The 27,791-nt window shown below is 40.7% G+C and overlaps 2 protein-coding genes and 1 non-coding gene across 6 annotated transcripts in view; 2 read left to right on the top strand and 1 right to left on the bottom strand.

Moving 5' to 3' along the window:
- The first annotated feature begins 100 nt into the window (after positions 1-100).
- RPL30 (ribosomal protein L30) lies at positions 101-6,176 on the top strand. Its single transcript, XM_057400521.1, has 5 exons — positions 101-167; positions 255-305; positions 1,231-1,376; positions 4,664-4,794; positions 6,011-6,176. The coding sequence occupies exons 2-5, from the start codon at positions 285-287 to the stop codon at positions 6,058-6,060; spliced, it is 348 nt and encodes a 115-aa protein (XP_057256504.1). The 5' UTR covers positions 101-167; positions 255-284; the 3' UTR covers positions 6,061-6,176.
- LOC130594581 (small nucleolar RNA SNORA72) lies at positions 5,651-5,785 on the top strand. The gene has a single exon (XR_008971122.1). It is a non-coding gene; the product is annotated as a small nucleolar RNA SNORA72 (small nucleolar RNA).
- Positions 6,177-7,766: 1,590 nt separating the features above from the next.
- MATN2 (matrilin 2) overlaps positions 7,767-27,791 on the bottom strand; it is a 70,244-nt gene continuing 50,219 nt past the window's right edge. For 2 of the 4 annotated variants that reach the window (XM_057400517.1, XM_057400518.1), the window contains exons 10-27: positions 27,135-27,257; positions 26,836-26,958; positions 26,372-26,494; positions 26,156-26,278; positions 25,820-25,942; positions 23,289-23,411; positions 23,072-23,194; positions 22,844-22,966; positions 22,549-22,671; positions 22,230-22,352; positions 21,968-22,090; positions 21,682-21,804; positions 19,095-19,508; positions 16,560-16,712; positions 12,528-12,599; positions 11,884-11,994; positions 11,543-11,638; positions 7,767-7,932 (exon numbers count right to left, since the gene is read on the bottom strand). In XM_057400517.1, the coding sequence (XP_057256500.1) occupies positions 7,880-7,932; positions 11,543-11,638; positions 11,884-11,994; positions 12,528-12,599; positions 16,560-16,712; positions 19,095-19,508; positions 21,682-21,804; positions 21,968-22,090; positions 22,230-22,352; positions 22,549-22,671; positions 22,844-22,966; positions 23,072-23,194; positions 23,289-23,411; positions 25,820-25,942; positions 26,156-26,278; positions 26,372-26,494; positions 26,836-26,958; positions 27,135-27,257 (2,375 nt within the window). In that variant the 3' untranslated portion in view covers positions 7,767-7,879. The remainder of the gene's footprint in view (positions 7,933-11,542; positions 11,639-11,883; positions 11,995-12,527; positions 12,600-16,559; positions 16,713-19,094; positions 19,509-21,681; positions 21,805-21,967; positions 22,091-22,229; positions 22,353-22,548; positions 22,672-22,843; positions 22,967-23,071; positions 23,195-23,288; positions 23,412-25,819; positions 25,943-26,155; positions 26,279-26,371; positions 26,495-26,835; positions 26,959-27,134; positions 27,258-27,791) is intronic. The other 2 variants (XM_057400519.1, XM_057400520.1) reach the window with 2 other exon arrangements.

Genomic DNA, 27,791 nt, shown 5'->3' with positions numbered 1-27,791 from the left:
TCAAGGAGGAAACCTCGCGGCCGCCATAGCGGTAGCTCCTCCGGCAGCCGGAGGGAGATGAATGTCAGCTGTGTGCGGCTCTCGCGAGAGCTGCCGCAGGGAAGCGTGGTGCGCCGCGGGAGCTCTCTCCTTTCCGTCTGCCCGGCCATCTTGGCGGCGAGGATCTGGTGAGCGCGGCTCGGCCGGGGCTGTGCGGGCGGGTGCGGGGGCCGCTCCTGGGTGATAATTCCTCCTCCGTACCCCTTGTGTTCCAGGTACCGCCCGACTCGACGCGAGGCAGCAACATGGTGGCCGCGAAGAAGACGGTGAGTGGGAGCGGGCTGGGCCGGGCTCACGTGGCGGCGGCGGGCCGGGCTGTGGCAGCGGCGGGTGTTGCGCGGGCTGGGACGGCGGTTCGGGGCGCTGTGAGGCGGAGTGCATTGGGCATAGGCTGGGGCGAGGGCTTGGGCACAGCCGGAGGCGCCGATCGTGGCCCTCGGAGCTCGGGCCCTGGCCTCGCACAGGCCCCAGCCGCGTCCTGCGGCCGCCTCCCACCGACGACTTTGTCCCCGGTTACCTCCTGTGCGGTATCCCGGGTTACTCACGGGACCCCGGTGCTGGCGGGAGGGAGGGGGAGCTGGTGCTGGGTTCCTGCTGAGGATGGAGAGCAGCTTTTGCATTTCCTGCCATGTTCTTGTCTTTCTCTTAGAGCGACTCTTGACAAGTATGGTTTTCTAGTTAGGTGGTGGTTGTTAGATGTTCATCTTTGCAAATGCACTTGTCTGCTGTCATGAGCACCATGCTCTCTGGGAGCATCAGCTCTTACTGCATGTCGTTGGTTATTTCTGCTAACCAGTATTGTGCTATTAGCGTGTGCTCAAGGAAGAAGAATAGTTCAAACCTTAGATTTGCAAGCCAGAAGGTGTATTTACTTGGATTTGATTAGTTGAGCTTTGATAAAGGCCCGTCAAATACACCTGGTTAACATAAATACCAGCAACAGTGCTTTAAGGTGTATTTCCCTGTTGTAAGATACATCGGTAGGAGGTAATTTTATGGAACTGGGAATAAAGCATCAGCGACCTTCTTATGCACAAACTTTCTCATATGGTAGGCTGGATTTTTTTACTCGGTATTGCAAATTATAGGGAAATCATTAGAATTGGATTGCTTGTATTTTGAATGTTTTAATTTTCTTATGTTTATTTTTATAAAGTACCATACAGTAATGCTTTTCTATATCTCTTTCAGAAAAAATCTCTAGAGTCCATAAACTCTAGGCTTCAGCTGGTTATGAAAAGTGGTAAATATGTACTAGGATACAAACAGACTCTGAAAATGATTCGGCAGGGCAAAGCCAAATTGGTCATCCTAGCCAACAACTGCCCTGCTTTGAGGTAAGCAGATGTATGAAAAAACTCTTTAAGACAGGCTCTTTGTGCAAATACAGAGTATACTTCATGCTAATTGCTCCTGTGAGTTCTGATGCAGAGTACTTTGCTAGCATATTCCAGACTGCTATGAAGTAAAAGTGATGGGTTGTTTGGTGTGTGGCAATTTCAGGTCTGGATGTGTTGAAATGCTTCCTAACACTTTTTTAGCTTTCCAGTTCAGAGTTCACACTAGTAAAGGTACTGGTAGCTTTTCACACTGGTAGTAGTCATTGAAAGTATAATGGGGCTGAATTCCTGTGTTTTTTTTTCATAGGAATGTAATGGCAGATAATTTTGCAAGTAGGAACACTGGTGATTTACACTGATTTAAAGTATTTGAAGCCCACAGAATTTGCTGTGAAAGTTACAAATACAGGTTCCTGGCCAGTGAAATTGCTTTTTTGAGAATCAAATCTTTACGGACTTTGTGACATCTCTCTTGTAGAATTTATGGGCCCTTGTTGCCATCAAGGTTTAATCCAACAGATTTAAAAAACTGTAAATGCAGACAGCCAGTATCAGATGCTTGACAAATGGCAGGACTGTTGCAGTAGGTAGTCTTTTAGTGGGGAACCCAGAAGTGCTTGAGGAATAGTATTGACCACTAGAATCTCCTGCGAGAAGTCAGAAGAGAAGAGAATATAAGTTGATTTTTTTTTTTTAAATTATTAAGAAAAAATACTGATTTTCTTAGCTAACTGCAGCCAGATCTCTGTTCAGCATGTGGCCAGTGGGTATATCATAGAATCATTAGGGTTGGAAAGGACCTTAAGATCATCTAGTTCCAACCCCCCTGCCGTGGGCAGGGACACCTTATGCTAAATCTTATCGCCCAAGGCCTCGTCCAACCAGGTCTTGAACACTGCCAGGGATGGAGCATTCACAACCTCCCTGGGCAACCCCTTCCAGTGCCTCACCACCCTAACAGGAAAGAATTTCCTTCTTACATCCAACCTAAACTTCCCCTGTTTAAGTTTTAACCCGTTACCCCTTGTCCTGTCACTACAGTCTCTAATGAAGAGTCCCTCTCCAGCATCCCTATAGGCCCCCTTCAGATACTGGAAGGGTGCTATGAGGTCTCCACACAGTCTTCTCTAGGCTGAACAGCCCCAACTTCCTCAGCCTGTCTTCATACGGAAGGTGCTCCAGTCCCCTGATCATCCTCGTGGCCCTTCTCTGGACTTGTTCCAACAGTTTCATGTCCTTTTTATGTTGAGGACACCAGAACTGCACACAATACTCCAGGTGAGGTCTCACAAGAGCAGAGTAGAGGGGCAGGATCACCTCCTTCGACCTGCTGGTCATGCTCCTTTTGATGCAGCCCAGGATACGGTTGGCTTTCTGGGCTGCGAGTGCACACTGAAGCTGGCTCATGTTCATTTTCTCATCAACCAACACCCCCAAGTCCTTCTCCACAGGGCTGCTCTGAATCTTTTCTCTGCCCAGCCTGTAGCTGTGCCTGGGATTGCTCCGACCCAGGTGTAGGACCTTGCACTTGGCATGGTTAAACTTCATGAGGTTGGCATCAGCCCACCTGACAAGCGTGTTGAGGTCCCTCTGGATGGCATTCCTTCCCTCCAGCGTATCAACTGAACCACACAGCTTGGTGTCATCGGCAAACTTGCTGAGGGCTCACTCAGTCCCCCTGTCCATGTCAGCGACGAAGATGTTAAACAAGACCGATCCCAACACTGATCCCTGAGGGACACCACTCGTTACTGGTCTCCAGCCGGACATTGAGCCATTGACGACAACTTTTTGTGTGCGGCCATCCAGCCAGTTCTTTATCCACCGAGTGGTCCATCCATCAAATTGATGTCCCTCCAATTTAGAGACAAGGATGTCGAGTGGGACAGTGTCGAACACTTTGCACAAGTCCGGGTAGATGACATCCAGTGCTCTACCCGTGTCCATCAGTTCCGTAGCCCCATCATAGAAGACCACCAAATTGGTCAGGCAGGATTTCCCCTTAGTGAAGCCATGCTGGCTTTCACCAAGCACCTTGTTGTTTTTCCATGTGCCTTAGCATGTCATCCAGGAGAATCTGCTCCAAGATTTTGCCAGGCAGAGGTGAGACTGACTGGTCTGTAATTCCCCAGGTTATCCACTTTCACCTTCTTGAAAATGGGGGTTATATTTCCCTTTTTCCAGTCATCGGGAACTTCACCTGACTGCCATGATTTCTCAAATATGATGGCCAGTGGCTTAGCAACTTAATTCGCCAGCTCCTTCAGGACCTGTAGATGGATTTCATCAGGACCCATGGACTTGTGCACGTTCAGATTTTTAAGAGGGTCTTGAACCAGTTCCTCTCCTACAGTGGGCCCGAGGTCTTCATTCTCACAGTCCTTGCATCTGCCTTCCAAGACTTGGGTGCTGTGGTCAGAGCATTTGCCAGTGAAGACCGAGGCAAAGAAGTCATTCAGAACCTCAGCCTTCTCCAAACCCTGTGTAGCCAGTTCTCCTGAGAGCTTCCTGAGGGGGCCTGCATTCTCCCTAGTCTGTTTTTTATTTGCTATGTACCTGTAGAATCCCTTCATGTTATCTTTAATACCTCTAGCTAAGTTTAATTCTAACTGGGCCTTAGCTTTCCTAACCTGGTCCCTAGCTTCTCAGACAACATCCCTGTACTCTTCCCATGCCACCTGTCCTTGCTTCCACTTATTATAAGCCTCTTTTTTCAATTGAATTTTCCTCAGGAGCTCCCTATCCATCTAAGGAGGTCTCCTGGCCCTCTTGCTGCACTTCCTTCTGGTTGGGATGCAACACTCCTGAGCTTGCAGCAGGTGATCCTTGAATATCAACCAACAGTCTAGGGCCCCTCTACCCTCTAGGGCTGTATCCCATGGAACCTTACTAAGCAGGTTCCTGAAGAGGCCAAAGTCTGCTTTTTTGAAGTCCAGGGCAGTGAACTTGATATGATAATAATGGTCGTCGTCTGTGCACTTTGGCTTAGCTCCTACAACCTTTTGGAAGTCTGGAACTTCTGAATCTTCTTTCCTGTAGAAACGAGCATTTGTAGGAGGAGCCTCGAGGATTTGCACTCCAGAAGTGGGTTTGTGGTTTCATACCTTCAGCATACTTCTGGATAAGGGTTCCTGAGCCAGAGGATGCCTGGCAAGGAGCAGATGTCCTTCTGTGTGGGAAGGACAACTGCATAAGGTTTAACTGGTGGGAGTTAAAGCTGCTCTCACTGTATTACAGTTAAAGTGAATAGTGTCAGTACTGTAACACTAGTGTTTGAATTTCAGAAAATCAGAGATTGAGTACTACGCTATGCTCGCCAAGACTGGCGTCCACCACTATAGCGGCAACAACATTGAATTGGGCACAGCATGTGGGAAATACTACAGAGTGTGCACACTGGCTATCATTGACCCAGGTATGTCTCTCCTACAGTATAGTGACCAAATAATTATGTATTGGTGGTTCCTTTGTTCACCCATGAATAGCAGCACTGAGCAGCTGACATGTAGGTGTGATGACACACTTTGCTGAACTGTCTGTCAGGTTTAACTCATCATTTCCTCTTACCAAGATCCTGTTTGTGAGTCCTAGGTTCTTAGAACCTGGAATTTCTGCTGCTTATGTTTGCAGTACTCTCCTTTTAATGCTTAAACCATGTGAGCCTCAGTTTTGTTTACCTTTTGGTCTGTAATGAGGGTTCAGTGGCTGGGAAGCAACTTTATGGTGTGTGTTTCTGAGCCTATCAACTAGAATATGAGCTGGTGCAACCTGCTGCTTACATCAGCCTGTTGACTGTTCTTAATGTAAGGCAAAGGAATGTGAATTATATATATATATATATACACATATATATATGTATATAAAAATAATCTATATGTAGGTGGTGCTGATCCAGGGGTGATGGATTACTGAAACTGGAAGTCTGTAATTATTCTGGTTTGGTAGCAGTTTTTGTCCAAGAGAGGTGTTCAGGTTCCTCATATAGACTGCTAATGAGGTGACTTCTCATCCTCTTTCCGGAATCCTCTAAGAGAAGAATCAGTCTCTTGTTCTTGTTGATCAGAATGCATACATATGGATTTAATGATTTCTGTAATCACACCAAATATTCCCCAAATGAAATTGTTTTGAATTTGCTGTTTCTTCAGAAAACTTTATTTAGCTTGCTTATATGTAAATACTAGCTGTAAACTTTGCTTTCAAAATGTTACTTCCGCGTTTGATTTTGAGTGGGTGGGAACCACAAGTAAGTATTATTGCTGTGTAATGTAATGCGAATATTCTCACTGTCCTGATACTCTTGTGATCAGGGGAGGCTGGACATTCGCTATATTAAAACTATGCATTGTGTCCTCCAGGACTAGATTGCTGTTCTAGTACTGGCTTTGTAAATGCTAGTGACAGATACATAATTATTGTAAAAGTGTGTGGATTGGCAAAATACAGTTATAAGTATTTCTTACCAAGCCATCAGATTATTTTTTTTCCCTGAACAGACTGTCTTTGTGTTTCTTTTAACTTGTTTTCTATTTGTAGAATCTGTGTGTTCAGGTTTTTGTGGTTGGTTTTGGCTTACTTCTGAAATCATCTTTCTGTGGGTCCTCTTGTAACAATGTATTTCTGTTTTACAGGTGACTCTGACATCATCAGAAGCATGCCAGAACAAACCAGCGAGAAGTAAATGCTGTAAAGAGTTATTTCTACAATAAAACTGGTTACAGATCCATTTTAAGAAAAATTTGTATACAGCATTGTTGGTTTTAGGGCACAAACTATATAAATGAAGACTCATTACCACTGCTGTTTCCTGTTCTGTTAGAAATAACCTTCACAGGACAAAACTTGCTTGTTTCTTTCTCTAGAAGTTGTGGGTCTCGAGAGGTAAGTGGAGGAGGACATAATCATGGGAAGTATGGTGCCAAATACCAGCAAGCTAGGACTACCTTGGTTTTGGGGTTTGGAGTGTTAATGTAAAAACAAGGCATAATGTGAGATGCAAGCAGATGTGAGATGTTGGTGGGGGATCCCATACAGTTTACTTACAATTTGAAAAATTCCCACTCCCAAGTCAATCACAAAGTACTAGTGCAAGTTATCCTTTTTCCTTCCTTTCCAAGAGAAATGTCAATTAACTTCTCAAAGCTGATTTTAAATTGGTCGCTTTTTTAGCATTTTGAATACAAACTTGTCTGTCTCTAACAACATCTTCAAGTCACTGTTGCTGAGGACTCTGCTGTCTTACAGATTTGTGCCCATTTTGTGCAAGATCATGACTGCAGGACCTTGTTACTGATATTGAGGTGCCAGTGTTTTGCTGACATGCAGTAGAAGAAACACCTAGTGAAAACCAGTATGTACCACTGTCCTTGCAGAACTTGCGTTTGTTGGCCAAAGTATGGCAAAGCACAAGGTACCTTTCAAAACTTGTTGCTTTGTATCCATGCATGCTCATGAGCTTACCTGAGATAACTTAGTCTAGTTTTGCTGCAACTACTTCAGGTACAGAATGGATGAAGCTGTGTATTTCCATTTGGAGATAATAGACAAACCAGTGTGTGTCAGAAGTGTGGGTGTCTCTACCTATTAAACTACAGATTTGGATCAGTTCAGGATAGCTTAGATATTGCTATGTGAAATCTAGATGTGGCTGTTAGTGTGATGGTAAAGCAGAAGCATGCCTTAGCTGCAGAGGGGAAAGAGTGAAACTTCAGGCACTTCAGTTGGCCAGTATGGCTGGAAGCAGTTTACTGTTTTCATTTGTCTTAAGCACAGACAGGCCTGCAGCTAGTTGTATTGCTCAAAAAAGGTCTTCATAATTAAAATACTAGTTGCATTTAGGAAGGTTAATGCTGAGCAAGGAACAGCAGGGAGAAGTTACATGGTCTGAATGTGGTAAGAAAAAAAGTACTTGAAACATCATATTATGATACCCTGATAATCCAGCAGACTTCCCACTTTCATCACAGTTTCAACATGAATTTGTATTTTTACTTCCAGCTGATTTCAGTAGTTGACTGGTGGTTGAAGACTATAAGTGAAACCTAATTGCTGACAATGCTGTCCCACTTCTCTGTTTATATATATAAAATTGTATATATCTATACAAACAGGGATGCTTAAAATACTAGCAGAGTGAGTGAAGGAGAGAAATACAGAAAAGCAAGCCAAATAAATTCATACCCTAAAAGTACTTCAAAACGTAGAGGTTTCACTTCAAAAAATAACAGCATTTTATTGTTTTGCATAGCTTATTTCAGTTTAGTTCTGCTTAGTTAGAATTTTTGCTGGTTACTAAGTCGTTTATGTATATAAAATTTTCGACTTTTTTTTTATCTGCAGTCAATGCAAGACAGAACACATAGTATATAGATGCAGGGATCAAAAATATTTTCAACTTCAGACACGAGGATTTGTTATTTTTCTTAGAACCAGTTTAAGAAAATAGCTCTGACAAGTTTGCATGTATAAATATACAGTGTAGTACACCCTTCAGATGTTGGTCAGTATTTTAGCCTGTTTTCCAAGTCTTCCATTCTCTTTGTCATTTCTTCCAGTAGACAGAAGTTAAGGAAAGAGAACTACTGACAGGATGCATTAATAGAAAAGTGGTGTCAGCTCCCTGATTGCTGTGGGCTGTAAACTTGCAGTTCTTTCTCGTCTTTGTTGCCTTCTTTGACTCCCAGTAGTTTCTGATAGAATACACACTGTATTTTATTGTTCTGCTTTGATCAGCTGAGAAAGCTGTATGAAGCCCTGTTCATTAACAAGCATACCTGATGTGGAGTTCAGGCTGCAGCTTATCAAAAAGGCAGGTATTTCAAAATGCTGTCCATTTCCCGCTATTTTAAATGGAACCCTAAATACTTACCCTAGTCAGTGGTGTTTAAAAAGTGTTTTCATCACATAGAAAACTATATGTAAGCTAACAGTAGATTTTTAAAACTGTACAGAGCTCCCTGGCTGCAGAAGGAATGACTGCTGATGATCTTACATTCCAGCCGTAAGGAGGTCTAGTGTAGGGCCAGTGGTTTTCAAACTGATGTAGAGCAAAAGCTCCACAGGATCTAGGGCTGGCCCCACCATATGCATGTTAGCATCATTTGAGCTGCTTTCTATGTAGGTGTTTACAGACGTAAAGTTCAAGCAGTAGAAACTGCATTCATCTGACTGATAGAAAAAGTTAAATGTAGTTCAATACAAATCATTAACAGTTTGGATTGGTCCCCTTTATATTCTGTAACATGCTAGTTTTGTGGCTGGGTCTCCTCCTCCCTCCCACCCAGATCCCTGGGATGAGGACTAGCCAGCAGTCTTCTGCAGTTGTCAACAACTAGTATGTTACTCAGTATCTAGGCTGCTCTTTGGATAAGGCAGAGAAATGAGGTTTGTAATGGAGAAGCAACTGCATAATTCTGTGTTCAAAGCACCAATTGTCCAGTACTGCAGAAGTGCTTGGAACTGTTCCTTCCTATACATATGCCTAGGTCTCTGGTTCGGCATCAACAGTTTTTCCATCACCTTGAGTTCTTTTCAGACTCTCAAAATCACAGGGTTGCCTGTTCAAATTGTAAAGCAAAAAAGCCCATGTAGCTAAGGTCTGTTTTCTTTGATCCTAAGCTCAAGAGTTTCTCATAGCCTGACTGCAGGAGATGACAGTAAGGAGCCCAAGGCTTCTCCTTAAGGGGGAAAGAGTGGTTGTCTCTTTTCATTCAGCATCTAAGTTGGAGCTGTAGATAATGACCTAGAGGTTTTTTTCTGAAGTTATTTGGAGACTTTGGAGAAGACCTGTCAGGGAAGTATAAATGTTAATGAGCATTTGAAGCACCTAACAATAAACTTATGTGATGGTTTTCTTTATGAAGCAATTCTACTCTAGCATGCAATAATTCAAATCAGTCACATGATCAGAACATGATTCCTTAAGCTGAAGGATTCACTTGGGAAGGTGAGACAGAGGCTGCCTGCTGCAGCTACACAAAACAGCTGGAGGTGAAGTCTGAACTGGTAGGCAATATTTAGCAACTTGCCAGCTGTCACAACCACTGAGGGCTCTTGGTCTGACTCTGGACAGCCTGTTAACTCTGCAGGTTTGTTAGTTCTTAAGCTGTTCTTGTCTAGGAATCACACAGTTACAAGCTGTTGTCATTGCTGCATTTTTCTGTGCAGAAAATAAATGCTTATTGGCTTTGCACGTGGTTAGAAAACTTAAATAGCAAATGAGACGTTGTCTTGCTATATATTTGCAGGGGCAGAAACCGCTTTAATGAAGAAAATACAGGAATTTGCTGCATGATGTAAAACATGACGGGAAGTTGTCTTGCTAATCTGCTGCTGTTGTGTCCTGAGATATCTGGTGGATGTTAGAGGTAGTGTAAAGGCTGCAGTACTGACAGCTCCCTTGAAAAGACAAACTTGGAGGGAAGCTGTTGATCTACACTTAGTTAATTTTTATTTGCACATTTGTTTATGTGAAATTAATCAGATCTCAGTCCTCTGAATTTCTCATTGAGTATTGTTTTAAATGACTCGCTGCATCTGGTGGTTCACCAAGCAGTTCAGAAGAAAAACATCCCCTGTATTCTCTAGACATATCAAGGATGAGGTGGTCATTAAGAGGAGCCAACATACAGCCTTCTATGAGCAAGTAACTAGGTGGATGGATGATGGTAGAGTGGTAGATGTAGTTTTTCTTGATTTCAGTAAGGCATTTGATACTGTCTCCCACAGCATCCTCATAGGTAAGCTAGGGAAGTGTGGGCTTGATGATCAGGTAGTGAGGTGGATCAAGAACTGGTTGGAAGGAAGAAGGCAGAGAGTTGTGGTCAATGGGGCAGAATCTAGCTGGAGGTCTGTGACTAGTGGAGTCCCTCAGGGGTCGGTGCAGGGACCAGTGCTGTTTAATATTTTCATCAATGACCTGGATGAGGGAACTGAGTGTACCTTCAGCAAGTTTGCTGATGACACACCAGAGGGCTGTGTTGCCATTCAGCGAGACCTGGACAGGCTGGAGAGCTGAGTGGAGAGGAACTTGATGAAATTCAACAAGGGCAAGTGTAGAGTCTTGCATCTGGGCAGGAACAACCCCATGTACCAGTACAGGTTGGGGGCTGACCTGCTGGACAGTAGCGAAGGGGAAAGGGACCTGGGGGTCCTGGTGGACAGGAGGATGACCATGAGCCAGCAATGTGCCCTTGTGGCCAAGAAGGCCAGTGGTATCCTAGGGTGCATTAGAAAGGGTGTGGTTAGTAGGTCAAGAGAGGTTCTCCTCCCCCTCTACTCTGCCTTGGTGAGGCCGCATCTGGAATATTGTGTCCAGTTCTGGGCCCCTCAGTTCAAGAAGGACAGGGAACCGCTTGAAAGAGTCCAGCGCAGGGCTACAAAGATGATTAAGGGAATGGAACATCTCTCTTATGAGGAGAGGCTGAGGGAGCTGGGTCTCTTTAGCTTGGAGAAAAGGAGACTGAGGGGTGACCTCATCAATGTTTACAAATATGTAAAGGGTGAGTGTCAGGATGACGGAGCTAGGTTTTTTTCAGTGATGTCCAGTGACAGGACAAGGGGCAGTGGGTGTAAACTGGAGCATAGGAGATTCCATGTGAACATCAGGAAAAATTTCTTTACTGTGAGAGTGACAGATCACTGGAACAGGTTGGCCAGGGGGGTTGTGGAGTCTCCTACGTTGGAGATATTCAAGGCCCGCCTGGATAAGTTCCTGTGTGATATACTCTAGGTTACCCTGCTCTTGCAGGAGGGTTGGACTAGATGATCTTTTGAGGTCCCTTCCAACCCTTAGGATTCTGTGATTCTGACTCCTGTAGGCAGTAAATGCTGTTTCGATACCATCTGAAGAAATGACCCAAAGCAAAAAGTGTTAGCCTTGAATTTGACCAGTCATTTCATTTACTGTCCTGAAGGTGTTTACTGCAAGGGATTATTAAAGGTTAAGATCCTTATGAATATTTAGTTCTTTCTATGGAGGAGATGCACATTTCAAGTTTTGAAAGCCTTGCTTCTTGGAGATTAACATTATTCAGTGCTTCAGCTTTTCATTCCAGTAGATGGATTTGAGCTATGGAGACAGCTTAGACTTAATGTGTTACAATTATAATTTCTTTTAACCTGACCCCCTTGTCTTATATGTAAGAATTATACTGAAAGGATATATCGCTGGGTGAGTTTTCTTACTTCATTGGTTGCATAGTTCTGGAATGTCACAAGGTTTTCACATTTGCACTGGTCTTTATCTTTCGAAGCTTTTGCTGAAAAACAGAAACAGTCAAGCACAGGCTAAATGCTGAATAAATCAAATGGGATGGGGGAGGAAATGACAAGGATTTATAAATGCAGAGCAGGTTTAATAGAGCTCCCTGTTCTCAAAACTTGTAAACTTCCAAAGGAATGCTTTGGGGTAGATCTTTTAAATACTGGGAAATAGTACCCAACGCTTGGGCCTCCATATTTAAAGAGCAGTCTGGATTATACTAAACAAAGATAACTTGATTACCTGTTGTTCTCGTTGAGTGAGTGTGACTGTCTTCAAAAAGATACTTGTGGTGTATTGCAAGATCAGGACAGGCAATGACATCTGTGATGGCTATTGTGGTTGATTCAGGTCCTGCAGGAACCCCCCCCAAAAGTCTAAAAATCAAACCCACTTAATTACACAGTATTTTTCTTCTACTCAAATGCACCAACTTCTTAATTAGTCAGTAATCTCGCTGATTGCAATGAGGCTCATTCATTTAGAGGACAAGGGATATAAAGAAGTAAAGGAACTGAACTGTTAGGCTGTATTTACTGTGTACATGATTTAAGTTGTGAAGGTTCCTGTAAGAAACAGAAGTGATTTAGAAGCTGAACATGCTCTAAAATACCAAGCAGTGTGTTGAAATACAAGTTTCCCCATTAAATAATACATTTGGATGGTGTAAAAAGCATGCAGCCATGCATTTGTTACAGTGAATCTCCAATATTTTGCAGAAAGTAGATCTGAGTTGCAGAAAGGAGGGTGCCTTGGAGGGGGGTAGGAAGGGAAATGGGATAAACAGTTCACAGGTGAATTGTTAGGGTTCTGTACAGAAGGCAGTGTGAAGAGGGAACTTAGCAATGATTGGGGAGACAGCAGGATGCTGGGGTAAAGCAGCCAACCTGAACGCTGTGGACCAGTCTTACGAATCCTCCCATATGATGGATCCTGCTGGTGAGCTGACTCTTTCAAGGCTGGTAGACAAGAAATTGCCGAAGGAAAGGAGATCACAAAAGGAGCAATGAAAATACATTCCCTAGAAATGATGTTTCATACCAATAACTTGCTGTTTTGTCTCTCATAACATACGGAGAATTCCTCATATCTCTGCAGTTCAGAAGAGGCCCAGTGTTCATGGAAACTCCAGGACTCACCCTTCAACTCAGGCTATCAGAAGAACTCTTCCAAACCAGAAGTGCTTAAGATTAATAGTAGTGAAGCAATCTGAAATGACAGCAACCTACTTTGTGTCCTTTAGTGAAAATTCTTGTATCTTAATCATTGTCACCCATGAGTCCCTTGGAGTGAACTGAACAAGAATTAAAAACTGCTTGGAGAAAGAAGAAATTTCTTACTCCTTCAATTTTCTCCTTTATAATGGGAAACATTGATCAGGGTGTTGGGAGTGCTTAGGTGAGAAGGATGGAGTAGAGTTTATTTTATACACTATAGTTATAAAAAAGTTTCTAATTCATGAAGCACAACCTTTAAAATGTAGGAATTTATTTCAGACTCTACATAGCAATCTTAGTTGATAGGTGTGTGGAGAGAAATGGAAACCTATTTTATATGTAGGAGTAACCACCTTGAGTCTGTCTGAGCATTACTCCCTTGTTAGAAGAGGATAATGCAGAGGCAGCTTTTGTTCCTTCAGAATGAGCTCATGCTTCAACTTTAGTTAACTGCGGACTGCTTAATGGTTCAGGTGAGCTGATGAGCATACATTTAACAACTGCAAGTCTTGATCAGCTATGGCAGGGGAGTGGATGGAGCATCTGGGACTCCTTCCTTGGTGAATATACCAAGAGCAGCTACACTAAAAGTGAATGTGCGTAAAAGGTGATGGTGCAAGCTTTCCTGGCCCACCATGAAGGCGCACTAGGGAGGTGGAAGATGCTCTTGGCCTCACAGGTTTGTTACAGCTATTGGGGTCCCTGTTGGTCTAATGAATTTTGACAGATGTGCAGCAATATGCAGCTGTCCTAAGCTGCACTGAGAAGATGAGACCCTCTTGGGGTGGAGCTGAAATGACAGTGTGAGGAAGAGGGAGTGAACAGAGATGAGTCGTTAAGAAAACTACAGTACAGTACAACATATCAAAAAGTCTGCATGGCAACCAGCTGATAGAAGCAATACAGATTTTTGAGAAAGTTCTGGGCAGAGGGGTGTGGGGTGAGATCACAGCATAAGGAATGAGACAAACTGGGTGAGGAGTCCAGCAGAATAATCAGCTAGGAACAAGGATGGTGAGGCTTCCAATGTAGGAGGGAAGAAATGGGTAAGGAACCTCGAGTATGTGACCCTGGGTAATGACTTCCGCTAGAGCTCATTTAAGAGCTGTAGGTGAATTAGGAAGCTGTGTAGGAAGGACAGAAGAACAGACCTGAAAAGCTTGAGCTTTGGGTATTGGGCTGGTACAGACAAGTAATTAGGATTCATATGTAATGACGGGAAAGAAAATGGTAGATACACTGGCAAGTATGGAAGTATGGCAGAAGGTCTCCAGTTTGGGAACCAGGCATTTCAGAAACAACTCTTCAGGCTTGGGGCCCTAAGATGTCTGATCTCGTCACCTCTGTAAAGTCAGACAAGTAGTGACAGGCTGCTAACCCTAACCAAATCCCTTGGTGAAGTCAGGGCAGTGAACATAAATAGTCGAATTTGTTGGGGAACAATGCTAAAGTTGGGTGTTTGGTTTTAGTGTTTGGTTTTGTAACAAAACCTAAGTATTTTGTTTAAAAAAAGCCTGTGAGAAAGTGTCTTCAAAAAAGCGTGTCTTCAAAAGCAGTGGCTATTTGCAGCACTGGTAACGATCTCAATTTGGAAGGAGAACAGAATGTTAACCAGCAGGCTGCTGAGTACTGTCATCTGAGCAGTGCTGGGATCTTTTGACAAAAATAGTATGTGCTCATGTAATTAAAGGTTTCCGTAATGCACATGCTCAGAACAGGGGTGAAGAGGCAATCATGAGGAGTGTGTATTATGTATGACACTGCTGTAGCCTTGTTAGTGCTTCCAGACAAGAAATGAACATCAACCAAGGCAATGAATGGGAATCTTCCAGCTGAATTCCTCTTTAATAAGAGGCAAAAGAGAAAACTACTTGTTTTTACTACAAGTCATCAAGAATAATTAATAGTAATCAGCAGCCATTCTACAAGGCTGATGCTTTCTAGCAGAAGAAAAACCCTTACCCCAAAAGAGAGTTGGAGAGCTTCTGCTTTACTTGGTAACATGCAGCCCATCCACAACTGGGACTGGGGATGAGAGGCTTTGTCATTGGAGGCCATGATGTTCAGAGGGTCTCCCCTCACATTCTGGAGCCTCAGAAGTCCTCAGCTAAGGACAAGGCTGTACTGAAAATTAAATTACTGCTGTTGCAAAGGAAGGAAAACAGTAAACCAGAGCAGAGAGGGAAAAAGAACTTTCAACTTGTGTAACAGCCTTGGGAGGCAGAATTTCAGCTGGAGCGAGTTGTGAGCAGTGATGGCTAGTCCTGGAGTGTTCAGAAAAACAAGGCTGGGTCAGCCCTCAGTTCACAGGTGTGAGGGATTGCCTGGTGGTGAAAGACGAGGACAGAAACAGGCACCAGCTCTGCCCAGTTCTTAGCGGTGTAGTCTAGAAACTGCCACAGAGGGGCAGGATTTACTTATTTTTCATACGGCAAGTAATGTAGTTGAAAAAAGAAAGCCTGGCTGCTGACCACCACTGTGGGTACCCGAAGGATGCATTTCCATCACCGAGCTCTGGGGGTTGCTAATGAGGGAGAATTATTGTCTGGCAACCAGTATAGCTTTGATGTCTCCCCAGGCTTTAAGATGACAAGCTGTCATCAGCAGATTACCTGCCTAATAAGAAAGTTAATTGAACAGGCTTGGTTTCATGTTGCCACAGTTGTATTTCAGCAAGATGGAACCAGGACGTTTTAGGATTGAAACACAAGGAATACACAAGCTAAGAAACATTCTTGGATTTTTTTTTTCCCCAGAATTTTCCTTGACATCTGTATGAAGAAGAAGTGCACTGCTGCTTGCCAGGCAGTTTTACACAGCAGCATTAAAGAAGAAAATAAAACCTGTTTGCATTTAATTCCAAGAAAAACAACCAAATATAAGCTAGTGCAAATGAAATCATCTTGCACAATTCTGATGACAGGACTACTGTTATTCACACAATGACACTCTGAATTTTGCTTCAGGTACCAATTTGAATGTACAAGTAATACCAACTGCTGGGAATGCGTGAGTGGGAGAGGCATGCTGTCCTCTCTCTGGTTGAACAGCTTTCATCCCAGCTCACATTTCCCCTTCCCCTTACAAAACTTCAGCTGCATATGTTTATATAGAGGCTGTTTGTGCCAGAGTGAGGAAGGGTGCAAACCTTCCATGTTTATGGAGCAAAACTTGAAGCTTATGCAGCACAGATCCACTCTTTGTGGCTGTGAATGCATGTTCAATGAACTATTTTTAGTCTTCTATAAATATGCACAACAGCTCCTGATTGTTTTGCTGTGGTTTAGATTTTTGCCACTGGTCTTAAGAGTAATTTTTTCATTCTCATTAAGACACTACAAATTTCTGATTATTCTCCCACATTCCTAATGGAGTAGATAATGTTTCTTTGGCAGGGTGGGGTTCAGTGCATGGCTGACTTAACTGTAGAAAAAGAAAGGGGAAGGAGCAATTGATTTTTCTGGGTACAGAAGTGTGCATTTTATGCAAACTTTATGAAAATAAAGACAATTATTATATACCTTTACCTGGTGATAGATTATTCCTCACATATTAAAGGGCAGAAAAGTTACCGTGACTTAGTCCTTGCAATGCTGACACTAATGATTTATGACCTGTACTATGATGCTTGTCCTTTTAGGCCACCAAAAGCTCTATAAGCATTCCTTCTTCTGCTAACTAACGAAAGTGGAATACTGTTACCTTCACAGATTTGGGCTCTTAGCTCTTCACTGATGTCCTCCATAGCTGTGAAATCCTCAGCATAAAAGAGATGTTTGTACGGTGGCTCAGAAGCAATTTCCAGCAATTCTTCCTCAATTGCTTGTCCTATTCCAACGGCATAGATAATTATACCTAGATTCAACAGAAATGGCACAAAATTGTTACATCAGCAGTTCTAAACCCTTGTTTCTCTGCAAAAGGAAAGGAAAATACAAGCATTAGTTGTTTTAGAGAAAAAGGGAGAGTGTAAGTGAATATGCTGTGTAATTTACTTCAACATTGGTTTTGAACATGTTCAATATGCTTTAGTTATTGGGATGTATAGAAACTCAGTGCTCTGCTAGAATTTAACAGTTTTTAAGTAAAAGACATTACTCTTGCTTGGCCACTACTGATAGTAAACGAACCCAGGAGAAGTACTGCAAAACATCCAGAAGTTGGAAGTTCTTCACTGTAAGGGTGATGAGGCACTGGAATGGGTTGCCCAAGGACAGTGTGAACGTTCCATCCCTGGTGGTGTTCAAGGCCACACTGGATGGAGCCTTGGGTGACATGGTTTAGTGTGAGGTGTCCCTGCCCATGGCAGAGGGGTTGGAACTTGATGATCTTAAGGTCCCTTCCAACCCTAACTATTCCATGATTCTAATCGCACAAATCACTCTCACAGTTGCACTGCAAGTACTTGGTTTGTGTGTGTCTGTGTAGGGTGTGTGCAATAAAGCTAATTACTGGGTTGATGGGAAAACCTGCTCTATATTAGCAAATGGGGCAGAATCCTGCAAGACTGCAGTAAATTTTTATTTTAGAAAAATGCAAATACTTAGTGTTCATTGAAATCCCCGGAACACTGAAACAAGATTCTTGCACTCTCAATGACACTAGGGGGCTGGGAGGCAGTTAAAACGCACCCGGACCTACAAGGGGAAGAACAGGGGAAAAGAAATGGTTTGGGGAGTTAGGAGAGAAAAAGCCTTACAACAGGGGTGCTTGGGACAAGCAGAGGTGCTAGGGAAAAAGAAAATGAGGATTTGTAGTTTCCTTCATTTTGAAAGCAGGGAAGGAGGGAAGTGGTTCACAGCCTTCTCATTGGACAGATTTTAAACAAGCAATGAATACAAAACATGGTGATCTTTAATAACACTTTTTTCAGCAGTTATTTTTTTATTCTCATGAACATGTGATCTGTTACAACATTTTTTGTATCAGTTCTGGCTTAGAAAATGTCCCCAGCTAGTAGTGATTTTGCTATTCATAATACAACTGTTTGCTTCAGAGTATTTCAAGCTCTTTTATATATTCAAGAGCAGAAGCTGCCTTTTCCCCTGGTTGGTGATGAGATTTGATATTTCTGTTATCATAGGGTAGTAACAGGTACACACTCACTGAATTGCAAGTTTAGCCTTTTTGTCGAACCATGGGGCTGGTAACATCATAAAATAGGTATTTCCCAACTGTTTAACGTTTAACATAAGCATCTTACTTTTTGTCATGAATCTGCCTATCCTTCACTTTAGCCAGGAAAGTAAAACATTTGCCAGAAGCTGATTCAATGTAATGAATGGGCCAGTCGTGCTGAGGTTTGTTGCTTTTTTAAAGTCTTGGAGATATCAGTGCTAAAGCATTCAAGGCCAATTTCATATTCAGCATTACTACATTGCCTACACTGCAATTACACAGGGGATACATTTGGCTTGTAGCAAATATTACAAATGTGAGTGTAAGCTGTCTGGAGCTGATGTTTCATTCATGGCTTGCATAAGCAAGGTTGGCCTGTATTTCTTTTTCTCAGTCCTGTAAATCCTCAGTGTACTTTCCCCAGCTCTCACAAGTTAGTGTAGAAATCCTTGGGTTTGGTTTTAATATTTTAAGAAACACTTTGTATTTCATTGTAATAACACCATTGTTAGTACATGCTCCTCTCATATCCTTCAACATTTTTCCCTTTTCTCCTTACAGAGAGGTATCAGTCCTGACCAATGCTATACTAATCATGTATCGAGTTAAGATTGATATATCAAGCCAATAAAACAAGAACAGAAAAAAAGATGTGCAGCATCTTCTAAAGTCTGTCTATTCTCTGTGTGCTATGGGCCATCAGCCCTTATTCTTAAAGAAGTTTCTCACAAAATAGAAAATGGTTTGCAAAGGAAAAAGGGATTCTTTTTTTTCTTGAAAAGGTTTGAAAATTTCGAGTTGACTCCACCATATATGGATATGTTCGGAACACTGCATGGCATGCCAGGTGGGTAGTAGCACCAACTGTGTATGGCATGTAACTTCAGAGATGAGACACTCATCATGGGTCCCACACTAAGGATGACATACGTGCCTTGTAGCAAAGGCTCTTGTGAACACTAAAGATCCAATGTTCTGCTACAGTGGTCACCGCATTAGCCAGCCTGCTATGGCAAACACTCTCTGTATTAGCACATGCTGGAGCGCATCCATAATATACTACATTCTATTTCTAACATTGTTTGTCTTTTAGAAGGAATCAAAACCATCTGCCCTTACCATTTTGTTTTGCTCTAGCAGCCCACTCGGAGACTTCGTCTTGGGCTCGTCCATCCGTAAACACAATGGAGATTCGAGGGACATGTGCTGAAAATGGTCTTGCTCCTTCCGTTTCTGTGAAGCTTCTCTCAAACATGTGCTTCAGAGCCAGTCCTGTCATGGAACCTCGCCCCATATATTTCATTTGTGACACAGCTTTCTTCATGTCTTTGGCTGAGCTGAACTGCCTTAATGTAAACTCTGTGCGAACTTCACTGGAATACTGAAGCAAACCAACTCGAGCAGCTTTGGGTGAAATCTCAAGTGTATCCAGGACTCCCAAGACAAATTGTTTTACAATTTCAAAATTATCCTCTCCGAGACTTTTTGATCCATCAATCACAAACATCAGGTCCAATGGTCCTTCAGTGCATCCTGTGAAATAAGCAGCAGAGTGTTCAGATGATGACAGATCTCCACAAAGTTGAAAAAGGGATCCAGTTACACATAAACTCAGAGATCATCAGAGTATCATGTTCCTGGCTCATCCATCTTTGCCAGTGTGTCTGAAGATGTTGTGTATAGTCTTTATTGAAAACTAAGAGTGCACCCATGACCAACAGTTTAACAAAAATACCATGACAATGAATACTTACTGAGACATACTGCTTTGCAGAATACTACAACTAGATGTAATAATCAGCAAATTAAGAATGACTTAAGTAGAGAGAACTGTATAACTGAAGTATATAGCTAGGATATAGAGACAGAGTTACCATCATTTTCTTCCAGATATAGGCCTGGAATTATGTATACTGTAAAGTACTGTATGCAGTATAGTGTGTGTATATATATACTATATATACTGTATACTGTAAAGTATGCTAACTTTACATTTGTGTAAATGACCAGTACTGAAAGACATGGAAGAGAATTACTGAGCTGCATTTGTGTTGCAGAAGTAGCACAAAGGTAAAGATGGTACAAGCAAATGAGTCAGTGAAGCCACACTTGTATATAAGTTAAAAATCTAGGCATCATATTTAGAACAGCAGGGAACAGTGAGGCAAAAGCCAAAGAGCTTGGGGAAGACTGAGCAAGAAGAGAAGGGTTAGGCAGCTGCCCTAGAGCTTAGGATGAGATTCAAGTCTGGGGACAAAAGGCAGACAATGCACATGTTTTTATAGCACAAACTTAAATCTCTAGTGTCAGAAAAATAACTAAAAAAAATAGGTGAGAGTAAATTCTAGAAATGTCCCTAGCTGCCAAACATGGATCAGAATTGTTTATATGAGCTTTTTGCTTATAACTTTCTAACAATCTTGTTACTGGGAGGCTTATGTCTTGCTGAAATGAAACCTTTCTGGTTTAGCCATTAAAGCTGGGAGTTTGTCAGGAGACTGACAAAGCTGGAGTTCTCATACTTTTTGGCAAGTGCACACACAAAAATCAAAGCAGTTTGTAGGCACTGTGCATCTGTGACAAAGTTAGGGAATTCAGGGAATGGAAAATGTCTTTAAAGCTGCAGACTCGTTCTGTCAGGTGTTCTGCATTTTGGAAAGCAATTGCCTCCAGCAGGCATAGACTAGTAGGCTTGTGCTACAGAAATGCTGAGCTTCTGTTTTGATCAATGTAACTTCCAGGGAGAATTTGCCATACTAAAGAATGCAACATTTGCATCTTAGTCTGGACCAAAGAAACTTTGACCTCCACTCATCTCTGATGTTTGTATAGTAAGAATACTGTAAGCACTGTACAAGAGAGAATTGTGCAGTAAAAATTACTTTGACTGCAGAAATTACTGAAGACGTCTGTTAGCAAGACAGTGTAGGAATAAGGAATTTTCAGCTTTAAAGCTTGTCCTTTTCATCTTGGACAATAGCTCTCTTTTAAAACTGTTGTCCAAGAATTCTTTTCTGCAGTCATCTAAGGATGACTAAGCTTAGTAAAGTGATAGAAATGCAACGAATATGAGTGTCAGAGCCACCTCAGTATCATTGCAGAAGTCAAGATAGGGCAACAGTTCGTGGTGAATGTTTACTTAGGACTGGGATCAGCCATGAACACGTTACCATTCTTTTGGTAGTAAGTGTCCCCAGCTAAGGCATCCAATTTTGAGTATAAATGTTTTTATTGTGTTTCAGTAGAAGAATTTTTGTCCAAGTATTAAGAGGCATTGAGATAAATGTATGTCACACTCTAAGCATGTCATGTTGGAAAAGAAGTAAACAGAAGTAATAATTAATTTATTATAGATAATTTATTATAGATAATTTAAGATAGAGTATATAAAGGTAAAAGCAACACAGTGTATGAATCTGATTAAAGTGTACATTCCTTGATGACAAGATTTCACTTCGCCTTTTTTTCTTCGTGTTTGAAAATTTTTGTTATCATACTTGATGTTATACCAAAACAACTATTCCAATTTGATAGTTTTTTGATTACAAGAGAATCAAGTTAATTATTCAAGACATTTTCCATCACACTCACATATGTTTTGGGCTTTGAAATATCGTAGCATGTTTGAAGTAAGGCATTTTTTGAAGTGAGGTTAAGTAGTTTAGAAATCAAAGAAACAAATGCTTTCTAAATAAAATGTACTTACTTCTACATGTTTTCTGATCCTCTTTTAATACATATCCCTCCTGGCATTTGCAGATGTATGAATCATCATTATTAACACAAATATGTTCACAACCATGGGCAACTGATTTGCAGACATCTTTCTCTGTAAATTGAAATATTTATATGTGTTGTATTTAACATATGTATAAATTCAAAGACTCCAAACATGATACTGGAATAATGTATGACAAAGGAGTATAACATCTTTGTTTGTTTATGTAGTGATGCCAGAGAAGGGTGGCTGACAAACATATTGAGTTACTTACTTCGACATGTTTTCCCATCTTGTCGCAGGACAAAACCCTCATGGCACTGACAGCTGTATGAATTGTTATTATTAACGCACACATGTTCACAGCCATGGTCAATGGATTTACACAGGTCTTTATCTGAGAATTGTTAAGAGAATTTCCTTATTAGACCATTTCTCAAATACAAAACTGGCATGAACAAGCTTTGAGTGCAACTAAGTCTGTTATTTCTTTTATGACTGAAAAACATATTTCCATAAAGGTTTCAGCTACTCACTCCTGCATGTTTTCCTGTCTTGCATCAATATAAAGCCCTTGTGACACTGACACGTGTATGAATCGCCAGTTGGAACACAGACATGTTCACAACCATGGTTGACTGCTTTGCAGATATTTTTACCTTGGAATAATGAAAATAATATTTACCACTGTTATCTATGTCAATAAGTTTCACAAAGTGAAAAAATTATTGCAATAATCTTCTATGAAGGAGCTCCCTTCCAAGAAGCTGATTCTATGTTAAAGACACAAATTGCACAGTGTGTTTCATTAGCAGATTAGGAAGTAAAGTATAAAACAAAGATTAAACAACTTACTCCTACAAGTTTTCCCATCTTCCCTCAGTATGAAGTCCTCATGGCACTTGCAGATATAGGAATCATTAGTATTAACACAAATATGTTCACAGCCATGGTCAACTGAGTTGCAAACATCTTGATCTGAGGAGAGTGGATGGAGTTTGTGAGGTGAAGCTTGTTGGGGAAAGGTAGTATCTCTTACTAACCTGCTCAAACAGTTGGAATTCACCAACATACGTGTGTGCAAACACTGACAGCCACAAGACTTAAAAGCCTGAAATAAAAATACACTTTTATAGATAAGGCTACTCACATCTACATGTCTTTCCATCTTCCCTCAGTATGAATTTTTCATGACATTTGCAGACATAGGAATCTTCAGTATTCACACAAAGTTGTTCACAGCCATGGTTGACTGAACTGCAAACATCCTTGTCTGCAAATGGAAGAGTTGGTAGTCAGCATGCATCAGCAGAGGCCTTGATTCTATGTTTTCATCAAATTAATCAAATTTATCAAATTAAGTTCTCATGCTACTTACCTCTGCAGGTTTTCCTATCTTCTCTCAGTAGGAACCCATCATGGCATTTGCAGATATATGACTCATCAGTATTAACACAAAGATGTTCACAGCCATGGTTGACTGATCTGCAAACATCTTTATCTGAAAACAGATGACAGCTCTTGCTGGTTAATGCATTTCTACACAAACATGAGCTGCAGATACAAAGTATGCTGATAAATATCAGACTACTTACTTTTGCATGTTTTTCCGTCTTCTCTTAGCAGGAATCCCTCCTGACACTTACAAACAAATGATTCACCAGCATTAACACAAACATGTTCACAGCCATGGTTGACTGATTTGCAAATATCCTTGCCTGGTAATAATTAGATAATATTTAATGTGGTTTGCTAGTTAAACTTTTTTTATAAATACAAGACTGTGGGGGTAATCCCATGAGAAAAGAAAGTTGGAAGTTTGCAAACTGAAAGTGAATCTCCAGCTAGTCAAATGATAGACAGCTTAGCTTACACAGAGCATGAGTTCTTTACCATCTGAGCAGAAAGAATTGCATGGTTTGGATGGCCTCCCACTGTCAATAAGTCATTTTAGGATTAATCTGACTACACTAAGGAGGAAGACTTTATATTAAGAGCAGTCAGAGTGAAAGGAAGGAATAATTTAGTATAGTCATTCAGCACAAATTCATGCTTGTAAAAATAAAACTAAGCAAAACAGCACAAACACAAAGCAAAATAATTCTTTAACATCCTTACATCAGTGCCAAGAGTCTGCATAAACAAACTGCAGAAGAATAGGAACTACTCATTTAAGAGGATAAATAGCCCAACTGGTGTTGCTGAAAATTGATGGGAGGATTTGTCTGACTGCAATGCTAAAACCAGTTGGTTAAAACCTCTTCAAGGACAGATAGGGAGAAAGTAGAGAAGGAAACAGAGCCATCTATCAGCATTCATTATTTCTTTTTCACTGCAACACTAAAGAAAATACTCTCAATCGCTAATGGAGAACTACCTTACATAGAAAGTAGAACAGTACTGACAGCCAAGTTCAGACTGAGCCTTCTGCAAAATACTTAATGTGTGGGGAAGAAAAATTTGTATTTTTACAAGAACTTCAACCTCAGCAAAGTTACCTGGAGGTCTCATGATGCCAGTACAAAAATTCCAAAGACCACTAAAGAGGGCAATCTTCTAACTCAACAAGCATTACATTTAAGACATGGTAATGTAAACTGGATCCCATTATAGCACACAAAAAAGAAATTATTATGTAAATAAAAATTAGCATCTGCTTATACACAGCTGTGTGCAACTCAGACCCACTTGTTGTTTATAAACAGTATCAAATATAAGCCAGCACCAGACATGGCTATACTTCAAAAGGATGAATTTTATATAACTGAAGGCAAATTTGAGCCTCAGTATTTTGGCATGTGGGGAATAATAATAAAAAAATAAATAAAGGAAGTGAATGATTGCACTATTTAAGGTTATTTTACTAGATACCCTTCAAAAATTTAATCCTATAATCTAAAAAGAATGCCAAAGTAGTTAGAAAACAACCTCATTTGGAAATTGAAACTGAAATCAGCTGTAAGATTTGAATAATGATTGAAAGAAAGGCACGCTCAAAGCATTTACTGAACATGACAATATCAGGAATTTGAAAATACTGAAATAAGATAGAGGTCAAGGGTGTGCATGGCCAACTAAATAAGGATAGTATGAGTAAGATATTTAACAACAATTAGGAGCAAAAAGCATTTTAATAATGTTTTTTGATAGAAATGGTAGAATTGCTATTCTTTACAGATCCTAAAAATATATAGTGCATTCAGTTCTGAATTTATATTTTATAAGCCACTGATGATATTGTTGGAGTGAACGGTTTCCTTAGCTGAGAAGTAGGTCACCCAGCACCTACTGAACACGCACATTTTTAAACCAGATAACTTGCAGTGAAGAGTTGTAAAAGAGCTGGCTGAAAAACACCTCGGATGCTTAGCGTTAGTTTTCAGTAGCTCCTGGAACTCCAAGGAAGCAGAATATTTTAGTCAGTCACAGACCGACTGCTATCTTTAGCAGTAGAAGAGAATAGGTTTAAAAAAAAGGATAAAATAAAGGATTAATTAAAAAAGGATTAAAAAAGGTAGATTAAAAAAACGCATAAAAGATAAAAAAAGATAGGTAGATTCAAATAACAATTAGATGGGTTATAATTCCTCTACCTTGGACCCTGCTGTGTCTCCTTCTAGAAAACTGTACCACTCTGGTGTCCCCTCAAGGATGCTGATAAATAGCAGACGTTTTAGGGGAACCAGAAGAGACTTATAAAAAGATTAGAAAACATACAAAGAGCCTGAAGGAGTTTCACCTGCTTATTCTTTACAAAAGAATATGCTAAGAGGTTAAGGTCATGATCTGCAGGATCAGGTTAAGTCATGATTTGCAGGAACACACAGAGAGCAACTCAGTGGCAATTACAACTTCAACCCATCAATGTAAAATGCAGCAAGATCCTATGCTCAAGATTGAAACTCAATACACTCAATCTAGAAATAGAGTTAACATTTTAAAAGCTACATTCAAGCATTAAAATTTGATAATTTTCTGAAGTATGTCTTTGGTTCAAACAGTCGTTAATTCACAGAAGTCTTACGATCTACAGAAAACAATATTCCATTCTGACTATTATGAATCAGTGAATAATGTCCTAATAACAGGAAAACAAAATTTATTTTTTTATTCATAAGATACTTACTTCGGCATGTTTTCCCATCTTGCCTCAGTACAAATCCATCATGGCACTGGCAAGTGTATGAATCCTCATTATTCACACAAAGGTGTTCACAGCCATGACTGACTGATTTGCAGATGTCCTTATCTAGGAATAATTTAGATTTTATTTACTACAGTTTGATGAATGAGAAAATTTCCAATACTTTAAAGATTAAAAGTAATAGGCTCCCAGTAAGTAAATAAAGTACCCTCCTTTTTTGTCGGGCAAAATCCTCTATAAGGAGACCTACCTCTAACACAATATGCTTCTTGAGTAGACCTCTGACTGCAAAAAATAGAGTATCATAAAATATCTTACGTCTACATGTTTTCTTATCTTCTGTCAGTATAAAACCTTCATAGCACTGGCAAATGTATGAACTATCAGTATTCACGCAAACATGCTCACAGCCATGGTCAACGGAATTGCAAACATCTCTATCTGGAAAAAATTACAAGGTTACCAGCATTTAAAACATGTCTATGAATACAAAGATTAAAAAGGAAATATTCTATTAAAGATACGGATACTTACTTCTACATGTTTTTCCATCTTCCCTTAGTGCAAATCCCTCATAACACTGGCAGATGTATGACTCATCAGCATTAACACAAACATGTTCACAGCCATGGTCAACTGAACTGCAAATGTCTTCATCTGAGAACAGTTGATGATACTTGGTTAAAGCACATCTACAGCTAATGCATCATGCAGGGAGAAGTAATAGCTTTTATTAGGTCTACTGATACCACTGGAAGAAATGGGCAAAATTTTAGGCAGCAAACACTTACAACTCTTGGTATTTGACTCTTTTTTGTCTCCTCATCATTTTGGCTATTAAAATATACTATTTTTGTCCACAGAGTCTCTCACAAGCTCCTGGTAGGTATACCAATACTACTCTATATTGTAACAGTCAACTGTTGTTGTATTTGTTAGAACACTTCCACAAATCTCCATACTGTAGATGATTTATGAATAATTATCAGAGTACTTACGTCTGCATGTTTTCCCATCTTCTCTCAGCAGAAAACCCTCATGACACTTGCAAATATATGAGTCATCTCCATTAACACAAATATGCTCACAGCCATGGCTGACTGATTTGCAGATGTCTCGTCCTGGGAATGATTGATATAAACACAGGTTTTGAATGAAAACATGTTAAAAAAGATGCAGAAATCAAAAGAAAGTGGTTTGGTTTTTTTTTCCCAGTAAAAAGTGGAAAAATAACTCCCACAGTTCTTTACTTGCCAGATGCACATGCAAAAATGTTCAGTAAATACTGGTCACTCACTCCTGCACGTCCTGCCATCTTCTCTCAATACGAATCCCTCACGACACTTGCAGATGTAGGAATTGTCAGTACTGACACAAATATGCTCACAGCCATGGTTGACTGATCTGCAGACATTTTTACCTGGGCATAATTTAAAATATTTAAAATCATGTTAGTTAAGGGCAAGATGGTCTAAATCCTACAATTCCCAGCTACTGAATGTTCTTGTCCTTGCTGATATACTGGACTCAATCCTGCAAATAATTTATAGCACTTGATGTCTTTTTTTGTTGTTGTAACAAAAAGGTACATCTTTGTCCCCTAATTTTACAACCTTACTATTAAGGAAAAGTGCACTGTTCCAGTTCTAGAGTTTGTAGAATTTCACATGTCCCCAGCATGACCCACAGGGATTTCCAAAGCACCTAAATCCCACATCCACATTTCAAATTTCTGGTGAGAAACAGATCTGTCTATCACCATCTTTTTATCTTCAGTAATGAACCTGCTCAAACCTGAAATAGTTATGCTTGTTTTCTCTGTTCTTAAGTTCAGAAGGTGTTTACCATTTTTCTGTAAAGTAGGATTACAAAATTTCAGTGTATGTAGTATTTAAGGGTAGTGAGAAAGTCAAATTATATGATCCTATCTATTGTAAAATTCTGGGAAGCTGTC

The sequence above is a fragment of the Pezoporus wallicus genome, unplaced genomic scaffold (genome assembly GCF_028554395.1).
Source record: "Pezoporus wallicus isolate ANWC-B61680 ecotype Strahan unplaced genomic scaffold, APGP_CSIRO_Pwel_v1 contig_7985, whole genome shotgun sequence".
NCBI classification, from domain to species: domain Eukaryota; kingdom Metazoa; phylum Chordata; class Aves; order Psittaciformes; family Psittacidae; genus Pezoporus; species Pezoporus wallicus.
The sequence above is the reverse complement of the archived record's forward strand: the minus strand, read 5'-3'. Positions and strand labels throughout refer to the sequence as shown.

Excerpts from the sequence above, each read along its gene's own strand:
- RPL30 (XM_057400521.1), top strand. The coding sequence starts at position 285 with ATGGTGGCCGCGAAGAAGACG. Across the intron at positions 1,377-4,663 it reads AACAACTGCCCTGCTTTGAG|AAAATCAGAGATTGAGTACT; the intron begins GTAAGCAGATGT and ends TTTGAATTTCAG. Across the intron at positions 4,795-6,010 it reads ACTGGCTATCATTGACCCAG|GTGACTCTGACATCATCAGA; the intron begins GTATGTCTCTCC and ends TCTGTTTTACAG.